Below are 22,916 nucleotides of genomic sequence, written 5' to 3' on the forward strand. Positions count from 1 at the left end.
CACCCCCAGACTCTCAGTGTGGGACCCTCAGCCTAGCTGGGTGTGTGTCCCCCAGCTTGCCCTGTAATTGCCTGAGCCCAGAGCTCAGGGGTCATTTGGTGACATCACAGTCTTCTTCGTCCCAAAGTGGAGGCAGCTTTTACTCAACGACCCAAGAGAGTAGTGGTAGTGCCCAGTGATCCAAAGTCACAGGACGTGTCTTATGGTTTTCAGATGCCTCTGTTTTCCTCTGCTGGCACAACAGGCCTCATCCCAGAAGCACGCTTTTCAGTCCTTCTGGCAGCCTCCTGGAGCAGGTTACCATAGCAACAGAAGGGCTGCTCCAGCCCTGTGGCCCAGCCTTGCTCACAAAGTTCCCCAGAAGGGGACCAGCCTGGCGCCCCACTCCTTATCTCCCTCCTCCTCCCCCTCCCCCTTTCAAAACCTCATGATGTCTTTTGTTTTCAAACCTATCTCAGGTTCTTAAACAGACTACCGCCAGGTGGGCCTGAGTGTGTTCGCAAACTCAGTTTGAACCTGCGGTACCAGCAAGAAGTAAGACCGAATGTGAAAAGCAGGTAACTGAGCCAGGTGCCTGGGAACTGGGCAGGGATGGGACCAGCTCCACCCTCTCAGACAGGTGAGACTCTGAAGCCAGGGTCCTGCCTCAGGGCTGCCAAGACCAGCTGCACAGGTTACACACTGCACAACTCCAGGCTCTGTTTATATAGCCTATTACTGTGACACTTGTCCCCAGAGGTGAGTAATACCATAGCCTTGTTTGTCCCTGAGGTGTACTGAACCCTATCTGCTCATCCACCCAGAAGGTTGAGGTCTGGCAAGATTCCTCCGAGGAGGAATCATGCGGAGGATCAGTGAGGCTGAGTATATAGCAGAGGCCCAATAACCCCTTGGGCTGTGTTGACCACAAGAGGATTCATTGTGCGGGGCCACCAAGCCTTGAAGGCAAGGGGATCTAGACCAGGAGTGAAGACAGATGACAAGAGCCCCAGGTTTCCCTGGTCCCATGCTTCTCCTCTCCTCAGGGAATGGGCCCAGGGCACCCTCACAGACACCACTGGGAAGAGGGCTTCATTTGGGGGCCAGCTTAGGAGCCAGGAGAGCTGTAGGAATGTCCTCAGCTCTGCATGAGTTTCTAAGAACGGCTGTGCTCAGTGCCTGAGGGCTGGTGGGTGTGGGAGTGAGGGACTTGGAGACATCTCCCAACCCTCAAACCTTGCATGCCCGACTCCAAACCTTTCCCTGTCCAGATGGGGACACTGAGCCCAGAGAGACCACTCATGTGCTTTCCCAGAGTCACACAGCAAATTAGAGTAGAGCAGGGCTTGAGTTTTCTTTCTACTGAGCCCTTAGAAACCGAAGGGAGAGCGTGGCATGGGGGTGAGGTTAACGCCTGCAAATAGTAAGGTCTTGTCCTCCGAGCCCCCTAGGATGCAGCCACGCCAGTATCACCCCCAGGGGTGCTTGACGCATTCTGGGCCAGCATCCGGAGCCCAGGCCAGCCTGTCATCTTTTAACAATTGTTTTCCCCTTACCCCTCCAGCTCCCTGACTGATGGGCAGACGCTCTCCAAAGAGCCCCTAAGCCATGCTCTCAAACTCTCGACCCCAGAGAAGGTGAAAGATGCCCAGCTGAATCCTCCAGGTGAGCTGGCTGGGAGGCTGCCGGGCAGGACTGGGTGGGCGGGGCAGGGATGCAGATGTACTGGGAAGGGGGGCGGTAACAGAACACTACGAAGCAACCCAGGTGACCCACAGGACAAAACCTGGGGGAACAGGCCAGGTAGAAACACTGATCTCCATGTCCCCAGGGACCCCACTACGTCCCTTCTCCTTCCACGGCCATCGGGGCCAAGCTCAATGGAAGGCACTGGGAGGAAGGTTTTTCTCTTTAGCAAGCTTGGGAAGAAGAGAGGTCAGCGATGGAAAGACACCTGGGGCCTCATTCGGTGCACATGTTGTGTACCTGGGATCTAGGCTTGGGGTTGGTAAAGGAGAAGAGGAGGCCCAGATAAACGAGGCCTTGGAGTTTCCAAGTGGGTTGAGGCAGTTTCTTGCTGGGCCAAGGGGCAGGATGGCCGGCTGGCACTGGCAGAGTTGTTTTTGAAGCTTTGGGAGGACACATGCTCTTCTAATGACGTTCACTTCCAGATAATTGCACCTTGAGGGAGGCATTTACCCTGGCGAGTCATCAAAATGATAGTAACAACACGGCTTTTGTTCACTTTTATTGGCTGTACAACGATATTGTAGCAACAATGGAAGTTTAAAAAAATGGAAGTGACCGGTGCCCAGGGGAGCGGGTCACTGCTTCCCCGGTTCTGAGATGTCCTTGGGACAGTCCATTGTTGCCATCGTGTCTCCAGTCTGTGTCAGCTGCTCGGGGAGATGAGATCCCTCAGAGGTGCTGGTTTTCTCAGAGTTTTCCCAGCTTCCTCCAGAGAAGCCAGGGTTAGGGGTAGGTCCCTGAGGCCCCCCGCGGCTCCCTCAGGGGTTTGGGTGGGAGCTGTCCAGGGAGATAGCAAGTTGACTTTTAGGTGGTTGAGTATTTTGTAGGATGATCTCCAACGTGGGTACATCTGGTGTCTTCAGACAGGGATTGTGGGTTTAGGGGTAGCAGGTGGTAGCATTTGAAGTAGCAGCTGGGAGGCCAGTTCTAAGGGTCCCCGAATGGGGCAGTAAAAGAGGCCAGAATCAGGGACAGGAGGAAGGGGAAGAGGACTGGGGCCTTTATTCCAAGGTCTCTTCCCTCAGCTTTTCTTCTGACATGGATTTCCTGGGGAGAGGACAGGCCTGGTGTGAGGGCAGGGACAGAATCAGGACCTCTCTGCTCTGCCACAAACACTGTCATGGACTGGAGGCAGAAACTGGGCCCAGATCACCATGCTCCTTGTTGGTGAGGAAGCTGAGACCGAAGAGGTGGTGATGCCAGCCCAGGGCTCTGGGTACGCCACTCCCTCGCTGCCTGGCGACCTGGAGACCAAATGCCACTCCCCGCACCCTGGTGGGGCTTGCGGCCGCCCCTCTTCCAAGCTGGGTGTCTCGGAGTGGCCTTGGCAGGGATCTGGCCTGTAATGTGTACTTTCCTGGACTCGGCCTCTCTGCTCTTCCTCAGAGATGAAGAGAGACTAGGACCAGGGAAAGGATTGACTGATTTCTTCTTCTTTTTTCTTTTATTTGACTGCTTCAGGTCTTAGTGGTGGCATGTAGAATCTAATGCCCCAACCAGGGATTGAACCCAGGCCCCCTGCAGTGGGAGTGTGGAGTCTTAGTCCCTGGACCATCAGGGAGGCCCCAGATTGACCGATTTTTGAAGGGAAGCATTAGAAAGGCACCAAGAGAGCCCAGGAGAGGGGCCAGCTGGGCCCAAGCAACTCCAGCATCTCGTCCTGGGATCCAGGGCAGAGAGCTGACTTGCTGTGTCTCACCTCTGGCAGGTCCCATTGGCTTGCTCAGGCTTGCTTTCCTGACTAGATAATTCTGTCTCCACAGTGTTCACACAGCAGCCATTAGCACCTGGGGAACGGGCACAGCAAAACCCTGGAGCTCAGAAGTCTTGGCTGTGGGTGATGGCTTTGGTGTTTTGCAACTTGAAGGGCAGGAAGGGAGCTAAAGTGGTGCAAGCTCAGTGTCCTCAGAGCATTCAGTACCCAAAGTGTTTCCAAGAAGGAATGAGTAACCTCCAACCCTGTTCGCTGTAATCACTTAACCTGAATTAGTACCTGGCAGCCCTGCAGCAGTAGGGAAGAGACTAAGCAGATTTCAAACAGGTGGGTAGGGAATCCCAGAGAGGGTCCCGTCAGTGAGGGCTGGCAGCCAGGGGCCAGGCCAGAGTGAGGTGGGGGCAAGTTACCAGCTTTAATGGAGGGATGGGGAAGGAGGAGGAGTAGGGGAGGCAGCAAGTCCATTCAGATTTGCCAGGACTTCCAAAAGCTGTAGGGACAGCCAGGCTGGGGGTGCATCTGGACTGCCCATCCTTTGTACAGGGCTAGGCTGCTGGGGATACTGAGATGGACAGGTTTCTTTCCTGCCCTCCAAGAACTCCTAGTCTGAGGGCAGACAGGCTCTGGGTGAAGGACACACTGAGGCTGAAGAAGGAAGGCGTGCTATCTAGGAATTGGGTGATCAGGGTGGACTTCCTGGATGAGGACAATTTCTAGCTGGTCTCAGACTTTTAAACTCCCCGTAGGCCTAGGCCTGAGCTGAGTGGTCTGCCCTTGGGAGTTTAGCATCTAGAGCTGGGGATTAGGAGACAGGGACAATCTGGGAGGCACAGTTGCCCAAGGGACCCCAGGCACAGGGTCCAAGGACAGTGCCAAGCCGGCCTCATTGACTCCCACAGACCTGGCCCATGGGTCATGCTCTGCCCAACTCCATCTCATGCAGCCTCCAGGGTTTTGAAGTATGGAGGGGGAGGCTCTGGAATGCAGCTGCACTAAGATCCAGATTCACCACGGCTTGAGTGCCCACTGGGTGCCAGTCTGGCCCTGGTTCTTAGTTTCACAATTCCCCAGAGACTCCAAGAGGCCAGTCTCTGTGTGGAAGAGGATATTGGAGCAGCCACGCATGGGGAGGGGCCTCAAAACTGCCATTTCCATAAAACTGAGAAAAAGCAACTATCTGCACCAAAGCCTGTTAGGAAGAAGGTTTCAGGGGATTATGAGATGGGTTAAATACCCACACATCTGCCCTCTATTAATAAAAGCAGCTTTTGCTAGGCTTGGTGCCGGGCTTCCTGGGTGGTGCTAGTGGTAAAGAACTCACCTACCAATGCAGGAGACTAAGAGATGCAGGTTCAAGCCCTGGGTTGGGAAGATCCCCTGGAGACTGGGATGCCAACCCACTCCAGCATTCCTGCTGGAGAGTCCCATGGGCAGAGGAGCCTGACAGACTACAGTGCACAGGGTCACAAAGAGTTGGGCATGACTGAGGCCACTTGGCACAGGCTCTGTGCTAAGGGACTGGCTTGCATTCTCTCATTTTCTCTTCCTGGCAGCAGTAGGGTAGGCACTTCTATCGGTCACACTTGGTAGGAAACTGAGCTCAGAGAGGTTCCGTGATTTTTCTGAGTCACATCTGGTCTTAAAGTCGGAACTGGCACAGCTCTCTTTGGGACTGTTTAGGTGGGGTCTCCTCCCCTCCTGCACACCCTGGCAAGCCCCTGTCTCCTAACTGCGGAGCTGCAGCCTCTCTGGGGAGCTCTTGGAACCTTGCCTGCAGGATTCAGTGTTCACCTGAGTCTCCTCAAGTTCCCAAGGGGCTGGGGAGTCCTTGAGCTGTGCTCCCCAGGCTGGGCTCTGAGCAGCCCAGATGGCTGTTTCTACTGTGTCAGGCTGCAGAGCTGTGGGGATCTGACCTCCATACAAAGGCAGCCTTGTGCTGAACCTAGACATACATTTTTCCCTAGCCCTTTCTAAGTTGAGCAGGAACCCCAGCTGGAGCAATGCAATGTCAAGACCACAGGGAGTGGAGGGTGTCCAGGGGGAGCAGCTGCTGAGGATGGGGCTGATAGAAGTGCTGGTCAGGCCTATTCCCCACACCCACTCTCCCTAGGCGACTCTCACATCCACAGGGGAGCTTTCAGCTGGAGGTCAGGAGTCTGGGAACTCAGCCAGGCTTGGTTTCCAGGCCTCCCTGTGTCCCACGCTCCTACCCTCCCACACGTTTCAAGGGCAGACATGGTGTTTCTGCTGGAAAGAGCTCAGGGAGCTCAGACCCCGCGGTTGGAGCAGGCAGGGCGCGGCTGGAGCAGGCAGGGCTCCTGGAGACATTGTGAGGTAGAAGATGGGCTATCATTTCAGCCTGAAGCGAGTGTAGGGGAAGGTAAGAAGGACTTCGCAGAGGTCAGAGGAAATGGGAACTTGTGGTAATCTTAACCTTACCAGTCTAAAAAAGCAGAGCCTCTGGGGATACTTGTGGAAAACTTACCTTAATGAAAATCTCCAGTTCTGCCAATTATAGGTGTGCCTGGGGCTGGATACACTGCTGTGGCCCAGGCAGGTCTTGACTTTAATCTCTTGTCGGGTCCTGAAGCCACCATGGCCTCTTTGCCTTATATATCCCTGGAGTGTCTGGCAGGGCTAAATGGGTTCCAAAGACTCTTAGCAGAGGGTCCCTGTGTGAAGGGGCATCCTCCTGGTGCTGGTCACCAGACGGGCCTTTGCAGCAGAGGCTGTGGGATCCGGTACCCTGAAGAGAGGTCTGTCCTGGGTGGAGAACAACATGGATTGATCCAGGATCAGAGTTTCCCTCCTTCTGCTTAATCTGCTTCGTTCTAAGGCCTTTCCCACAGGTTTCAGAAAACACTCTGGGTTTCTCCTCTCCACTCTTGCTCTCCTGTTTCGACCTTTCCCAGTGAATTAAGAGTGACTTTCTCTGCTGTTTAGAAGCCTTTGTTCCAGAGCCCCAGAGAACACAGCTCCCTGCCTGCTCAGTCACCCGCAGCATAAAGGGCGATTGATAAGATGTAGGACTGGTCAGGCCAAGAGGAGCTGGAGCAACATGAGAGGGAGGGAGGGAGGGGGAGGCGGGGGAAGGAGGAAGGCAGTACAAAGTGCAATCTGGGCCTTGGGAAAGCCCACCCCAAGACTCAGCGGACACTCTCTGGATGTGTGCTTGAGGCTGTTGGTCTGACTGTTGGTTGCCTTCTAGAATTAGGTCTGTTGTGGCTCTTGGGTGCCTAACTAGGTGACAGGGACCTTGATTGGGTCCTGGCCATGTTTTGGCTATGATGACAGCAGTGAGCTTGGCTGGGCACAGGGCAGACGTATGACCCTGTTGAGTTTCAAGGCAAGGAGATGGGGACAACTATAAGGGCCTGGCAGCCCATTCTGATTTCTTACATCTCTGCTATCCTCCAAGAACTCACTCCTGGGAGGCAGGCTGAGAGGTACCACAGCAGCCCTGAGCCCCTTCATGACCCCTCCCTCCTGCTCACTTCTGAGCAGGTCACTTTGTGCCAGAGGGTCGGGGGACCCAGGCACCACTCTTCTCTTCCCCAGGGGAACAGACCATGGACCCCCAAGGCCTAAACCTCATTCACTAACCAGCCCCCTAGCTCCTGAACTGACGCCTTGTCCCAGTTCTGCTCCTAACGTGCTGTGACGTTGCCATTCTTGCCCACTCTGAGACCCTGTTCCTTCTCCTATGTACTGTGTGTAGGAATGCCCTGCCTCTACTCAAGAATGCCCTCCCCTTCCTCCCAACCCTGAGGTCTCAGTCGATATCCCTGCTGGGCAATGTATGTGTAGTTTTATTCATTCTTTTGGCAAACATTTATTGCAAGTCCAACACTTGCATCAGAAGTTCAGAGTCTAGTCAGAAAGGCCAGAGAGCTATTTCTTGAGCAGCCAAAATGTGCTAAGCTTTTTAACAATATTACTTTGATGCAAATCTTTTCAGTTTTATTTATGTATTTTTATATGCACTTTTATTTGCTCCTTTTTTTAACTTGAAGTTATATTGTGAATATCTCCTTGCATTATTAAATATGTTTGAAATACTTTGTTTTGATGACTGCTTATGAATCCATGATATGGCTATGCTCTATCGAATTTAGCCAGTCCCCTATTATATCGATTGACACTTTCGCATGACACAGTGCTCTTGCCACAGTACAAAGGCCAACTCTTGTCTGTTTATTTATTACAAATCTTTGCTACTTCATGTTCTTTGATTTCAGGAGAAACCCAGGTACATAGGAAGGTAGGTGAGTTCAGATGGCTTTAGTGGGTGAAGGTTACTGTGAGGACAGGCAAGGAAGAAAGGAAGCTTAGAAAGTGGCTATGTGGGGGTGGGCGTGGCAAGAAATAGACTCCATGGTTCCCTACTCCAGTGGCAACCACCACTGCTCAAACCTAGCCTCTCTGCCTGGCTGAAACCACCCGCTTCTCTCTGCTCCCTAAACCGTGCTCAGACTCCTACCACGCCATGATCTCTGCAGGAGGGACCCACAAGGAGTATTCCTACAGGGCCCTACACAGTGACCTCATGGCCTCTGTGCAGGTGGGTGGGGTTCTGGTCTCATCGCTGTGGCCAGGGGAGTGGGGCCGATGTCTAAGAGTCAGTGCTTCATAGGCAAGGGACCCTTCTGACTGCTCTGCCCACCTCACTGATAGCTAAGACTGGATCTTCCAACACACTTGTCCAGAGATTTATCCTCTGACAGAGATGATGAGATTGGGAGAGGAAATGGTGTGAGCAAAGGCCCAGAGATGGTGATGCATGGGTATGAGAAGACAGAACATGAGAAGGGAGGACGGATGAGACACCTCAGGCAGGGGGACTCATCTACCTTCCTTCCCATCCGCTCCTAAGCCCAAGGCCACAGAGCTATGGTGGACTCAGGAGGACACTGAGCAAGGTTGGGTCTTGCCAGCCCTACCTAGGGGCGCTCAGGACAGAGGTTCAGCCTGGCAGGGGCTGCTGGAGCAGGAACCTGCTCTGGGGGCCCACCTCTCTCTATACCTGGGCAGCAATGTGTCCTGCACCACCCTCAGGCCACCTGGGGAGAAGGGAGGCAGGGAGGGAGGGGCAGCCCTGGGTCCCCTGGATACACAGTCATTCGGTCCAGTCCTCTGGGATCGGGATGGGACAGAGGCTGACTCCTGCTTCCCTGAAGGCCCCCTGACCTCTGCTCAGAGCCAGGCTTCTGTGATCAGGACCCAGGGAAGAGTCAGATCTGCCTTGGAAAGCCACTAGCCTGATGGGAGAGGCAGATCCGACCAGGACTCGGCCCGCAGTGAGGCTTGGGCACTGAAGTCCTCAGTGAGGGGGTTGCACTTGGGGCCTGAAGGGCAGGAGAGGGCGATGTGATGGAAGAAGGGTGTTCAAGGCAGAGTCACAGCCTGGGCAAAGGCACGGGGCGGCCAGGAATGCAGAGCTCTGGGAGCAGCTCAGGCTGGCCATGCCAAGGTGGCAAAGGCTGGCAAGCTCTTCTGGGGAGGGCCTTCCTTAGAGACCATGGTAAGGGCACCACCCTGTGGTCAAGGGGAGATATGGGAGGCTTTGAGCAGGTCAGATATGGGTTAAAAAAAAAAAGGGTGGTTCTGGGAAACTCTGGAACGTAGGAAATGGAAGTGGCCAGAGATCATGACTGCTGAAGGTCACTGAGCCTGAGCTTGAGCACAGGACTTGGGGAGGAGACAGGATGGTCCTTTCCCAGGGGAAGTGTGGGTATTGGGGTCAGCCTGGAACCCTACTGCAACCCCAGCGTGGGTTTGGGAGTCAGACTGTGGGTGGGGATCCCAGCTCTGCCAGCTGTGGCTTAGCCTTTCTGAGAGTCATAGAGTGAGTGATGGCACAATATGGAAGGTGGTTCCGTGTGAGGTCACACATCCAGATGGTACACAGCCCACCTAGCACAGGTGGGTGCTCAGTAAACAGGAGCTGTGATCATTTTAACTCCTTAATGGGAAGGGCAGTGATCTGGGAGGCCGGGGCAGGGTAGACCCCTTCCCACCAAAGTCTCCCCTTCTGGTGGTCTGGGGGTTGCAACAGCTGAGCCTGTGGGGTGAATGTAGAGAGAGAGTGCCAGGCCAGAGCCAAGCTGCCCGGTCATACTTCCTGAAGGGTGTGGTTCCACCAGGGGCTAGGGCTCTCATCCCTGTCACAAAGCAACCAGGCTAAGAGGAGACTGAACTCACAGACCAACTGCCTTTCCTTCCCTTGTCTGTTCCTTCTTTTCTTCTAAGAAGGAGGAGAGACAACTTATCCCTAAATCATAGGCACCACGGATAAAAAGAGAGGTGTGTGTGTGTTAGTTGCTCAGTCGTGTCTGACTCTTTGGACCCCATGGACTGCAGCCCGCCAGGCTCCTCTGTCCATGGGATTCTCCAAGCAAGAATACTGGAGTGGGTTGCCATTTCCTCCTCCAGGGGATCTTTCCAACCCAGGGATCCAACCAAGGTCTCCTGCATTGCAGGCAGATTCTTTACCATCTGAGCTAAAAAAAAAAAAAAAAAAAAAAAACCAATGCAGCAAAAAGACAGAACCATGTAGTCTGTGGGAGAAAAGAAATCAGATAAAGGAACTCTATCCAAAATAGCCATCAAAATTTAAGTGCTTTTTTCTTCAGATGCAGTAAACCCACTTCTAGAAATCCATCCTTAGGAAAGCCTAGAACAGGGCTGAAAGCTGGAAATCATTTGAGTATCTTTCAGTGGGGAGACTGTTATGATATGTACATTATGTTATGAAATGGATATGGCCAATGGCGTATTATGTAGCCACACACACACACAATGAGGGAGAGAAAGAGAGATTTTTTTTAAGTTAAAATCTTTTGTTTTACTAGATTTCTAAACTTTAATATTAATTTATTTGGCTGCACTGGGTCTTAGTTGCAGCCCTTGGGATATTGCATTGTGATAGATGGGCTCTCTAGCTGCAGCTCGCCAGATTAGTTGCTCTGCAGTACATGGGATCTTAGTTCCCTGACCAATGATTGATCCCATATCCGCTGCATTGCAAAGCAGATTCTTAACCACTAGACCACCAGGAAGTCCTGAGAGATAGATATTAATGTCACAAAAGCTAAAGATGGGTGATTTGGATAATGATAATGTTTGATTAGGTCCACATAACATTTTTTTTAAAGTGTAAACAACATTAAAAAAATCAAATGATTGTTAAACACCCAGATTTCAGGTAGCTCTTGGTTTCCATTCCTCCTGGGCACCAAATCCTAGAGCCAAGGAGCAGCTGCCCCCTTTAGAGGCTTGTATCCCCCTGCCAGTCTCTGCTACTCCCTGTTACCTCCCTGGCCCTGAGTCTGGGGTCGAGACGATGGTCCCTGCCCTTGTATTACAGCGTCCCTTAGCGAAATATTTCACTATTCTCTGTCTTTGTCAAAAACAGAGAAACAAAAGACAGACTACAGGAGCCATGTGTCTCAAAGAAAATGAGAGGGAGCCTATTTCTTTGTGAAAAGCAAGACTGCTTCTGAGTTTCACTTGCAAATCCTGGGGCAATTCATTTATTTATTGTTTAGTATTATACATTATTTATTATTGATGTTGATACATTACCTACTGGCCCCCATGGGGTCGCACAGAGTCGGACACGACTGAAGCGACTTAGCAGCAGCAGCAGCATCCTCGATCAATACAATAGTAACATGATTCTTTTTTTTCCCCCTTTGGTTAAAAAGACAACAGCCACAAAATTAAAACGAATTCCTTGTGCATATATTTGTATACACAGTGTGTGCGTGCGTGCTAAGTCACTTTAGTTGTGTCCGACTCTGTGCGACCCCATGGACTGCAGCTGCCAGGCTCCTCTGTCCATGGGATTCTCCAGGCAAGAATACTGGAGTGGGTCGCCATTCTCTTCTCCACGGGGATCTTCCCAACCCCGGGATCAAACCCATGTCTCTTAGGCCTCCTACCTTGGGAGGTGGGTTCTTTCCTAGTGTCAGCTAGGAAGCCCCTGTATACGTAGACACACACCAAATGACAACAGTGATTACCTAGACTTAAGGAAGACCTATCCATTTTTATATTATGTACTTCTAATGTTTCCTGTTTCTTAGAACAAACATATAGTTTTGTAATTTTTTTTTTTTAAAAAGGTTATACTTAAAAAGTGATAAGTGAAAACTCTTGGCTGAGGGAAGCTTTCACAAGAGGTTGTAAGACTTCTCTCTCATTATCTTGGCAAGCCTGGGGGACCAGGTAATGTTACAACCTCACCAGAGCCATGACAGGCTCAGAGAGGTGCACTAGGCCAAAAATAATCCCTGAGTCATGCTTCCGGGGCTTCAGAGAGATGATAACTCTGGCCAATCAGAGGGATGATAAGTGGCCAATTAGTAAATACCAGGAAACCCCTGCACCCAATCAACCCTTGCCAACTCCCTGTCTTTGTTCTAAACTTATAAATACTGCTGAAAATCTGGGCTCAGGGCTCTTGTTCTACTCCACTGTGTTGGATGTGACAGGAGCCCTGGCTCAAGCTAGCAATAAACCCCTTTATGCTTTTGCATTGCTGTGGATGCCTTATTCTCTCAGTTTTGGGAACTCGGACTCTGGGCAAAACAGTAAATGTTGTGGAACCTGAGCAACTAGAATGCCCACAGGAAAACACACCTTTTCTGTCCTAAGCACCAGGAAGAACCTGTACTAGGGACGGGAAGACAGCTGCCAGCTACTGGAAAGTGACTGCCAGACACTGGGCACTCTGGTTGGCCTACCTTACAGAATTCTCATGCCAATTTGGGGGTGGTGTTAGCATTCTTCCTCCTTTTTTTTTTTTTTCTGGCTGCATCTCATGTCTTGTGGGATTCCTGACCAGGGATCAAACCAGGGCCCTTGGCAATGAAAGTGCAGAGTCCTAACCACTAGATCACCAGGGAATTTCATTTCCTCCCATCCTCCCATTTTTAAAAGCAGTTTTATTCAGGTATACATTATATGCCATTGAATTTGCCCTTTGTAAATGCAATGATTTTTCACTTTTTCATTGAAAAAAGTCACCTTTTCAATGATTTTTAGCAAATTTGCAAATGTACCAGCTTCATTGAAACTCAATTTTAGAACATTTCCATCAACCCAAAAAGACCTTGATGCAAATTTGTGGTCACTCCCCATTCCCAAGTCCCACTCATCTGCTTTCTACCACTCATCTGCTTTCTATCATTTCCACCTTTTCTGGACATATCATATAAATGAAATCAGACAATATGTGGTCCTTTTGGCTTCTTTCACCAGATATGTTTTGAGTTTCAGTCATGGTGTTGCCTGTATCAGCACTTTGTTCCTTTGTAGAGCCAAATAGTGTTCTCTTGTATGGAGAGGCCATAGTTCACTCACCAGTTGATGGACATTTGTTGTTTCCACCTCTTGACTGCTGTAACTCATGCTGCTATGAATGTTCCTGTACAAGTCTTTGTGGGGTATGTATTTTCATTTCTCATGGATAGATACCTAAGAATGGAGCTGCTGGGTTGTATAGTAGAGTTACGTTTAACTTTTTAAGAAGCTGCCTAACTGTCTACCAACATGGCTGCACCATTTTATATTCCTCCCACCTGTATGAGGCTCTGGTCTCTCTCCCCAGCCCTTTGCGCTTAAAGAGTATTCAAATGGAGCTGGGAGGAGAAAGACTCGCCAAAGTCAGGCAACAGGGAGTGGCAGAACGGAATTTGAACCCAGGTTGACCTGACGCTACAGGCTGTGTCTTTACCCTGGTCTGCTCATGTGAGCGGACTTGCACAAAGTGCAGGGGTTGGAGACTGTAAAGAGGTTGATCTCTGGGGTCTGCCAGGCTGGGGTTCTAGGAAGAAGAACTTGGAAGAAGGGGCTTGGAGAGGTCTAAGGAGCAACTGGAGAGGGGGCGCGGGCATCCAGCAGCAGCTGGTGATGGGCCTCTGTCAGAGAAGGCAGCCATGGATGCCAGCCAGCCTGGTCTTGGCCTTCAACAGTACACAGTGCCTGGCACTGGGTGACCTTCTCTCTGCCCCAGCCTACAGTTCCAAGCAGCCATGCCCCTGCCCTAGACATTCTGTTTTCCTATTTGGGCCTGGATATGTCCCCTTTTAATGGCTTCTCTGATGGCGCAGTGGGTAAAGAATCCATCTGCAATGCAGGAGACACGGGAGACGCGGGTTCAATCCCTGGGTCGGGAAGGTTGCCTGGAGGAGGAAATGGCAACCCACTCCAGTATTCTTTCCTGGAGAATTCCATGCACAAAGGAGCCTGGCGGGCTACAGCCCAAAGGGTCCCAAAGATTCTGACGCGATGGAGCAACTAAGCACGCATGTCCCCTTTTCCCCGATCCTTGGCCTCCATGGGAGGAAGGATGGGCTCTTCTGTCCCAGCCCCAGGGCCTCCACTTCTTTCTGCCAACTTCAGGGTTCACATGAAACCCTAGAGTATTGAAGGAAGAGACAAGGTCCATCTGCTGGCTGCCTCAGAAGCGTCTGTCATACAGCTCACTGTTGGTCTTGCCTCAAGATGGATGTCCAAGGAAGTGGGACCTCTCCATCTCAGAGCAGGTTGGCCAGCAGGTGGCGCAGTAGCCCTGTGGTCCTCACTCCCTCACTCATGATTCACCTTCGTAGAATGACTGCTCTGGCCCCAGAAGGCAGCCCCATGGACAAATGTCTAGACCACCCATCCCCTTTGCAAATGATCTGGAAAAAGGGAGGAAGAACAAGGTGTGCATTTATTAGGCACCAACTACATGCCGAAGCTCTCATTCTTTTGACCCTCATAACATCCCTGAGAACTAAATCCTCAGCTTTCCCCTGAAAAACCAGACTCAGAGGTCAAATAGCTCACCCCACATCTCACGGACTAGATGGTAAAGCTCTGTTTCATCTGTCACACTCAGTAAACTTAACGGGTAGATGTTGCCTGGGAGAGTGTCAGGCATGCCTTTCCCACTGTGTGACATGGGGGAAATAACTGAGCCTCGCTGAGCTGCAGCTGCCCCATCTGTAAAAGGGGGCTACCAGACCCGTGCTGCGCAGATGAGATTAGATCCCCACTTGAGGGTTTCGCATGGGGCCTGGCCCTGGCAGGGATGAGCAAAGAGATGGTTAGATTATTTCGTGGGACTGGGAAATGTTCCAGGCTAGTGATCAGAGCCTGCTAGTTTCCAGTCTCCTCTAGCCCCCTGGAAGTGTTGCTATTTTTGATGTTTTGATATTCTGCCATTTGGGTCTGTCCCCAACCACTTCTCAGGAGACAGAGGAAGGGTAGAAACCCCAGAGGATCTGAGACTCCTGCTCTTCTGGGACAACCCCCCAATCCACTGCTGACTGCCCAGCCTCAGGGGGCAAATTCCAGCTGGCATGATGGACCCTAGCAGAAAAATGTCTAGGGTCCCCAAGGCCTCCTTCTGCCCTCCCTCTTCACTGCTGCCTCCCTAGAGCCTTGCGCATCCTTCAAGGCCGTCAGGAGGCCCCCTCGAGGCAGCCTCCTCGCGAGTCTGCCAGTCAGTGCTCAAGGCATTGTGGGAACCAGAGGCCTGGGAGCTCTGCCCAGGGAAGGAGCAGGGGTCCCCTGGGGACAAGCCCTGGCTGGCACGATGCAAGCTGTGGTCTCCCTGCAGAGGAGGCGCTATGGACGACTCGGGCCGACGGGCGCGTCCGCCTACGCATAGACCCCATCTGCTCGCAGACTCCTCGCACTGTTCATCAGATGTTCTCCACGACTCTGGACAAGTATGGGGACCTCAGTGCCATGGGCTTCAAGCGGCAGGGCACGTGGGAACACATCTCCTACACCCAGTACTATCTGCTGGCCCGCAAAGCCGCCAAGGGCTTCCTGAAGGTGAGGAAGCCGCCCAAGGCCTGACCTCTCCGCTCCGCAGCCCTGCCCTCAGTTCTGGCCTTCACAGACTTCCTTCCGATACCCGAATGGGCAAGCCCTTAGACAGGATCACTGTAAAACCGTCCCGTTCATTGAGCTAATGGTCCATTCTGGCCTGGGGCTGAGGGTTTACGTTCATTGGACCCTTACTATGTGGCAGGATGTGGCATGAGCTTCTCATTTGTTGTCCCGCTTGAGGAGGGCTGGGAAGCCTGGTGCACTGGGCTGAGGGGTGGTCTCCCTGGGAAGGCCTGGGAGGGTTAGCAAGGGCTGTTGAGTGGCTGGTCCCCCAGGGCACACTCTGACCTGGAAGGGGGAAGGGGGGTTTGGTGAGAATGAGAGGCCCCTTTCCTGCTGGTTGACCCGGCCTGTCTACCTTTGGCCTGGAGCTCGGCCTGGAGCGGACCCACAGCGTGGCCATCCTCGCCTTCAACTCCCCGGAGTGGTTCTTCTCAGCAGTGGGCGCAGTCTTCGCAGGGTGAGTGGCTGAGGGAGGGGCAGAGTCTCCAGTGGGTTGGAGGGGGGCAGAGAGTGAAGGGAGGATTGTTATCTCTTTTTAGGGGCCCCCAACCCCTCCCCAACATCCTATCTCTTCCCTGGGGCCCTCTCCAGAGCCGCTTTTGTCCCCTTCTGCCCAGGGCAGCTGTGCTGAGCTGCCTGGCCGGCCATGGGAGCTCTCTGGGGTCAGGGGCTGTGGGTGTGTTGGGCAGGGATCGGAGCTGAGGGGGTGGGCTGCTGTACCCGCCCCGACACACATCCTCCTGGGTCTCTGACAGTGGCATCATCACCGGCATCTACACGACCAGCTCCCCTGAGGCCTGCCAGTATATCGCCTATGACTGCCGCGCCAACATCATCGTGGTCGACACACAGAAGCAGCTGGAAAAGATCCTGAAGGTTTGGGGGAAAGGGGGCAGCAGCCACGGGGGTCAGGCTAGGCATCCTCACAGACCTCCGCCTTCCCTGCCAGAGTCACCCACCATCTTCAAAACAGCAACCCTCCCCGGCACGCACACATCAGCACAGCAGGGCAATGGCCGCTGACCCATTTGTTGGGTCTGAAAACTGAGGCCCAGGAAGCTCAAGGAACATACCCCTCATCCCCCACAGCCAGCCCATGGCCCTCCATGGTTTTCCCTTCAGGGAAGGGTTGAGTGCCCTGAGGGTGGTTCAGGGCGCTGACATGTGAGCACCCACGTCTGAGTCTTGGTGGGGAATGGGGGTATGGGCTGCCACAGGGTGGGGCTTGGGCCAAGCCAGAGCAAGTGCTGCAGCGTCTCCTAGAGACCCTAGGGCACAGTAGGAGCTCAAAAGTGCCTCTTGGGGCAGCTGGCACCTTTCTGGAGCACTGATGCCTCCTAGTCCATTTAAGGCCCCTTCCTGACTGACCCTGTCGCATGAGCACCACGCTGGCATTCGGTGGCCTGAGGACACCTCTGTGCCCCAGCTGTACCCAACAGCCTGCAAGGCCCTCCATGGCTCCTGGCATCTCAGAGAGGCTTCCTCCAGGTTGACTTGGCCCTGGTTCCGGAGCTGTCACCTGGACCTCAGTGACCCCCTGCACCTGAGGCCAGGGGAAGTGGTCTCCAACCTCCTGGGACAGTGGGACCTGGAGCCCTGGACTGGCCAGATTAGATGGCCTCCCTCAGCTCAAGTGGAGAAGGCCTTTTCTGTCTCCACTCCTTTGAACCCCGTGTTTTCAGGGTTCCCTCATTGTGGGAGCCTCTGTTCTATCTGACTCGGATCAATGCTTGAGTTGGGGAGAGGTGGTCTGGGTGCAGAGGAGGGGGTCCGGAGTGAACTGCTCTGAAAGGCTGCGGTGAGCCTGGGCCGTGCTTAGCACCCTCTTCCTTGCCCTCCCCAGGCACTCAGGCCCTTCACTTAACAGCATGTCCCAATCACTTCAGTTGTGTCCGACTCTGTGCGACACTGTGGATTGTAGCCTGCCGGGCTCCTCTGTCCACAGGAATTCTCCAGGCCAGAATACTAGAGTGGGTAGCCTTTTCCTTCTCCGGGGGATCTTCTCAACCCAGGAATCGAACCGGGATCTCCTGCGTTGCAGGCGGATTCTTTACCAGCTGAGCCACAAGGGAAGCCCTCAATAGAAAGGTGACAAATATTTAGAGAATAGTGCACAGCAGGGGTGTCCCAGGCCCCTAGGACTCAGTGGGGCCCTGATTCAGGGGCCCTGATTCACTGGGGTTTAGATTCTTCATAGATGTCAGAGGCCCCTTACCCAAGTTCCCCCCAGGCCAGCTTTCCCGGAGACCCTAGTGTTTAAGATTCCTTGAGAACCAAGTTGGCAGGAGCCTCAGCTGCTAAGTAGCGATGGTTAATTCGCCTCCTCAGCCTCGCCCGAGGGAGTCACACACCCCTCCACATGGGCACTCAGATTGGGGAGGGTGGTAGAGCTATAAAAACGCCCCATAGGGGTTTCCCTGGTGGCCCAGTGGTTAAGACTCCACGCTTCCAGTGCAGGGGGCGCAGGTTCGATCTTTGGTTGAGGAACTAAGACCTCACATGCTGCAAGGCCAAAAAAAGAATTTTTTGAATTAAAAAAGCCCCCCCCCAATAGATTTTGCCCCCTCCCTCAGGGAGACAACCCCCTCTGCATAGATGGTTGATCTGATCCAAATGCCCTTCCCCTGCCCCATTGACCACTGAAGAAACTGAGGCCCAGGCCTACTGAACCAGAAATGTCCGCCCTAGGTAATCGCTTAAAATCTGTGTTCTGAAACTTTCCAGACAAACATAAATAGAGAGAAGAGTATAGTGGACCTTCATAGAGTGATCATCCATATTTAATAATCATCAATGGTTTTTCATCACACCCATCAGTATGAAGTATTTGAAGGCAAATCTCTGATATCACAGCATTTCACCCCCTAAACAGCTCAATATTTATAAGATATAAAACAGTTTCTTCATCACAGCAACTTTATCACCTTTATTTACACTAGTCAAAGAATTCTTTCCTATCATCTAATACCGACAATGTGTTTTTCCAGGCAATTCGTTTGAATCAAGATCTAAACCAGGCCTATGTGTTGCATTTGGTGGTGTCTCTTAGGAGTCTTTTAATTCAAAACAAAGCCCTCACCTTTTGTCCTGTGCCATAGACCAGTGCGGTCCAGGACCAGTCACATCACCTGGAAACTTAGTTTCAGAACCCACCCAGACCTACGGACTCTAAACAACAGGGTGTGGGGCCCACGCCACCTGGTGATTCTGACACAGGCTCAAGTGGAGAGCCTCTGTCATAGACATGCTGCAGAAACTAGGTCAGCCGTCCTGAGCTGTTGTGTAGCTTGTCCCTGTGGCCTCCACACTTCCTGTTAGATCACAAGCTTTGATGCCCTTCAGATTAGATGCTAATTGGCAAAAACACCCCGTAGGTGGTGCTGTGTGCTTCCCATTGCGCAGCTTCAAGAGGCACGTGATGGCGGGTAGTACTGCTTATACTGATGCTGAGCTTCATTCCCTGGATTCGGGGGGCCACCTGCTCATCCACTGCAACGTTCCCCATCGCTCTCCACTGATGAACTTTGCCTGAATTAATTATTATTGAATACATGAGCCATGGGAAAACATTGGTTTTCTAATTGATCAGCTAGGATTCTTTTCCAAAGAAAGAACTTTCTCTCACCACCTGGGGCTCTTTGCTACCTGAAACACCCTGTTTGTACAAAGTAGATGTGGTAGATAAAAAACTGGCCTATGTTGGTGACTGTTCCATGCATAGTTGAATGAATGGGCATTCTTCAGTTTGTTGGGTAGAATAAATCTATAAATGTTAATAATGTCAACTTGATTGATATGTTGTTTAACTCATCTATATCCCTGTTAATTTTCTGTTTGTTCTAGTGCTAACAAATATTGAGGGTTGAAATCTCAATTATTATTGTGGATTATTTATTTATCCTTTTAAATCTGGTTTTGCTTTGTGTATTTTGAAACTCTATCATGTATGCACATAGTTACGTTGTTATGTCATCTGGATGACTTAACCCCTCTATCATTAAGAAATGTCCCTCTTTACCTCTGAGAACCATTCTTCCAAAGCTACTTTGTCTTATATTAATATAGCCACTGCAGATTTCTTCTGATCAATGTTTGCATGGTATATATTTTTGCATTGTTTCTCTTTTAACCCACATATGTCCTTATATTTAAAGCAAGTCTCTTTAGACAGCGTATAGTTGAGTCACACTTTTTATCTAGTCAGACAAAATTATCTATAAAACTACCACTTGGTTCTTTCCTATTTGTTCTTTGATCCCATCCATCCCTTGATCCTTTTCTCCTCTCTCACGATTTCTTTTGATTGGAGTTTTTTGTTTTTGTTTTATTTTTGAGTATTCCATTCTATGGGTTTCCCTGGTGGCTCAAAATTCTTCAAGCCAGGCTTCAACAGTACGTGAACCATGAACTTCCAGATGTTCAAGCTGGATTTAGAAAAGGCAAAGGAACCAGAGATCAAATTATTAACATCTGTTGGATCATCAAAAAAGCAAGAGAGTTCCAGAAAAACATCTATTTCTGCTTTATTGACTATGTCAAAGCCTTTGACTGTGTGGATCACAATAAACTGTGGAAAATTCTGAAAGAGATGGGAATACCAGACCACTGACCTGCCTCTTGAGAAACCTGTATGCAGGTCAGGAAGCAGCAGTTAGAACTGGACATGGAACAACAGACTGGTTCCAAACTGGGAAAGGAGTACGTCAAGGCTGTATATTGTCACCCTGCTTATTTAACTTCTATGCAGAGTACATCATGAGAAATGCTGGGCTGGAGGAAGCACAAGCTGGAATCAAGATTGCTGGGAGAAGTATCAGTCACCTCAGATATGCAGATGACACCACCCTTATGGCAGAAAGTGAAGAGGAACTAAAAAGCCTCTTGATGAAAGTGAAAGAGGAGAGTGAAAAAGTTGGCTTAAAATTCAGCATTCAGAAAACTAACATCATGGCATCTGGTCCCATCACTTCATGGCAAAAAATGGGGAAACAGTGAACACAGTGAGAGACTTTATTTTTGGGGGCTCCAAAATCACTGCAGATGGTGATTACAGCCATGAAGTTAAAAGACACTTGCTCCTTGAAAGAAAAGTTATGACCAACCTAGACGGCGTACTAAAAAGCTGAGAGATTACTTTGCCAACAAAGGTCCATCTGGTCATGTATGGATGTGAGAGTTGGACTATAAAGAAAACTGAGTACTGAAGAACTGATGCTTTTGAACTGTGGTGTTGGAGAAGACTCTTGAGAGTCCTTTGGACTGCAAGGAGAGCCAACCAGTCCATCCTAAAGGAGATCAGTCCTGACTATTCACTGGAAGGACTGATGCTGAAGCTGAAACTCCAATACTTTGGCCACCTGATATGAAGAGCTTACTGGGAGTTGGTGATGGACAGGGAGGCCTGGCATGCTCAATTTATGGGTCACAAAGAGTCGGACACGACTGAGCAACTGAACTGAACTGATGTCAGATCTTAGTTGCAGCACTTGGGATCTTCGATCTCCACTGTGGCATAGGAGCTCAACTCTTAGTTTTGACACGTGGGATCTAGTTTCCTGACCAGGGATTAAACCTGGGCCCTCTGCACTGGGAGAACAGAGTCTTAGCCACTGGACCCAGCAGAGAAGTCACTGCAATGTAGTATTTAAATAGTCATGTATCATTCAAAAATTTTTTTAAAGAAAGGGAAGATGTCTTTTTGTTTTACCCACATATGTGCCATTTCTGGCTCCCTTCATCCCTTCGTGTCCTCCCTGAGTTTTCATCTGTTTCATCTTCCTTCCTCCTAAAGAACTTTCTTCAACATTTCTTGGAATACAAGTCCAAGGGCACTGCCTTCTGTCAGCTTCTCATTTTTGCCTTCATTTTTCAAAAGGTATTTTCATTTGGTTTAGAATTCAGGGTTGATGGGGTTTCTTTTTTTTCCCTTTTAGCTCTTTAAAGACTCCATTCCAATGTTTTGTACTTTGCACAACTTCAGATAAATAGTCTATATTTTTTTTATCTTTGTTCCTTTCCGCATGGTATATCTTGTTTCTCTGACCTCTTTTAAGATTTTTTCCTTTATCACTGGTTTTCAGCAATTAGATTGTGTCTTGGGATGGTTTTTCTTTGTGATTATCTTGCTTGGGATTCACTGGGAGTCTTGAGTTGATGGATTTATAGTTTTAATCAAATTTAGAAATTTCTCAGGCTTTTTTCAATTAAAAAATGTTTCCTGGGACTCCAATTACAGGTATGTTAGGTTTCTTGGTTTTCTCCCCCATGTTAATTTATTCCAGTTTTTTTCTCTTTCTCAACTTTGTTTTGAAACTTGTGTTTAATGAAGCCTTTCAGGGCAGGTTTACATAGCCTTTCCTCTAAGGCTAATTTAGCCCCATAACTAACACTTGTCACTTCTGAAGTCTGTATTTCATACCTCCTAAGGGCCCTTCACTCTGGCTGATGGAAACACAGATATCTCTGGCCCCGTACAAGCTCTTGTTTGTCTTCCAGCCCCAGCTATTGATCTTCCTCCAGCATCTGTTCTTCCAGTTTCATGAAGTTTCACCTGTGCCTGTGCGGATTCAGCTCAGTTCAGTTGTTCAGTCGTGTCCGACTCTTTGCGACCCCATGAATCGCAGCATGCCAAGCCTCCCTGTCCATCACCAACTCCCGGAGTTCACTCAGGCTCACATCCATCGAGTCAGTGATGCCATCCAGCCATCTCATCCTTGGTCGTCCCCTTCTCCTCCTGCCACCAATCCCTCCCAGCATCAGTCTTTTCCAATGAGTCAACTCTTCGGAAGAGGTGGCCAAAGTATTGGAGTTTCAGCTTCAGCGCCAGTCCTTCCGATGAACACCCAGGACTGATCTCCTTTAGAATGGACTGGTTGGATCTCCTTGCAGTCCAAGGGGCTCTCAAGAGTCTTCTCCAACACCACAGTTCAAAAGCATCGATTCTTCGGTGCTCAGCTTTCTTTACCGTCCAAGTCTCACATCCACACATGACTACTGGAAAAACCATAACCTTGACTAGACGGACCTTTGTTGGCAAAGTAATGTCTCTGCTTTTGAATATGCTGTCTAGGTTGGTCATAACTTTCCTTCCAAGGAGTAAGCGTATTTTAATTTCATGGCTGCAGTCAATATCCCGCCAAAGACTCAAGAAGACACCTAAAGAAAATTCGTCAAACTCTTTCTCTGCCAGTTCTCTCCTGTCTGGTATTCTATCTCACAAATTCTAGACACCCCAGCTTTCCTGAACTCTGACCTCTGACACCTCAACTTAGCGAGATAACTGAGTTCTGATTTCCTCTACCCCTTCCTCCATGCTTCTCTCTTCCATAGCTACACAGTCCTCTGCTCCGTTCAGCCACGCCCCAGCTTGTCTGGCTTTCCTTTAATAGAAGTCATTCCCTGCTGCCTGTTTATTCCACCTTTGATGCTCCAAAGTTCTCATGATGGGAAATTGGGCGTTAAGGGTGGCAGGTGTCCTGCTGAGTCAAAGGTCAGTGCTGGGGACCAACAACATTTGCCACAAAGTTCCTGCCAGGCTGGCAGACACCGGGGGATGGGACTCTTCTTAAGAAGTGCCTTTTAT

General features: G+C 50.6%; 1 protein-coding gene across 3 annotated transcripts in view; it reads left to right on the forward strand.

Annotated features, from left to right (window-relative positions):
* Positions 1-22,916, forward strand: part of ACSBG1 (acyl-CoA synthetase bubblegum family member 1) — a 66,180-nt gene that overhangs the window by 25,466 nt on the left and 17,798 nt on the right. For 2 of the 3 annotated variants that reach the window (XM_040257364.1, XM_040257363.1), the window contains exons 2-5: positions 1,544-1,644; positions 15,054-15,274; positions 15,703-15,791; positions 16,090-16,210. In XM_040257364.1, the coding sequence (XP_040113298.1) occupies positions 1,544-1,644; positions 15,054-15,274; positions 15,703-15,791; positions 16,090-16,210 (532 nt within the window). Of the gene's footprint in view, positions 1-458; positions 558-1,543; positions 1,645-15,053; positions 15,275-15,702; positions 15,792-16,089; positions 16,211-22,916 lie in introns of all 3 variants that reach the window. The other variant, XM_040257362.1, reaches the window with a different exon arrangement.

The sequence above is a fragment of the Oryx dammah genome, unplaced genomic scaffold (assembly GCF_014754425.2).
Source record: "Oryx dammah isolate SB20612 unplaced genomic scaffold, SCBI_Odam_1.1 HiC_scaffold_16, whole genome shotgun sequence".
NCBI lineage: Eukaryota > Metazoa > Chordata > Mammalia > Artiodactyla > Bovidae > Oryx > Oryx dammah.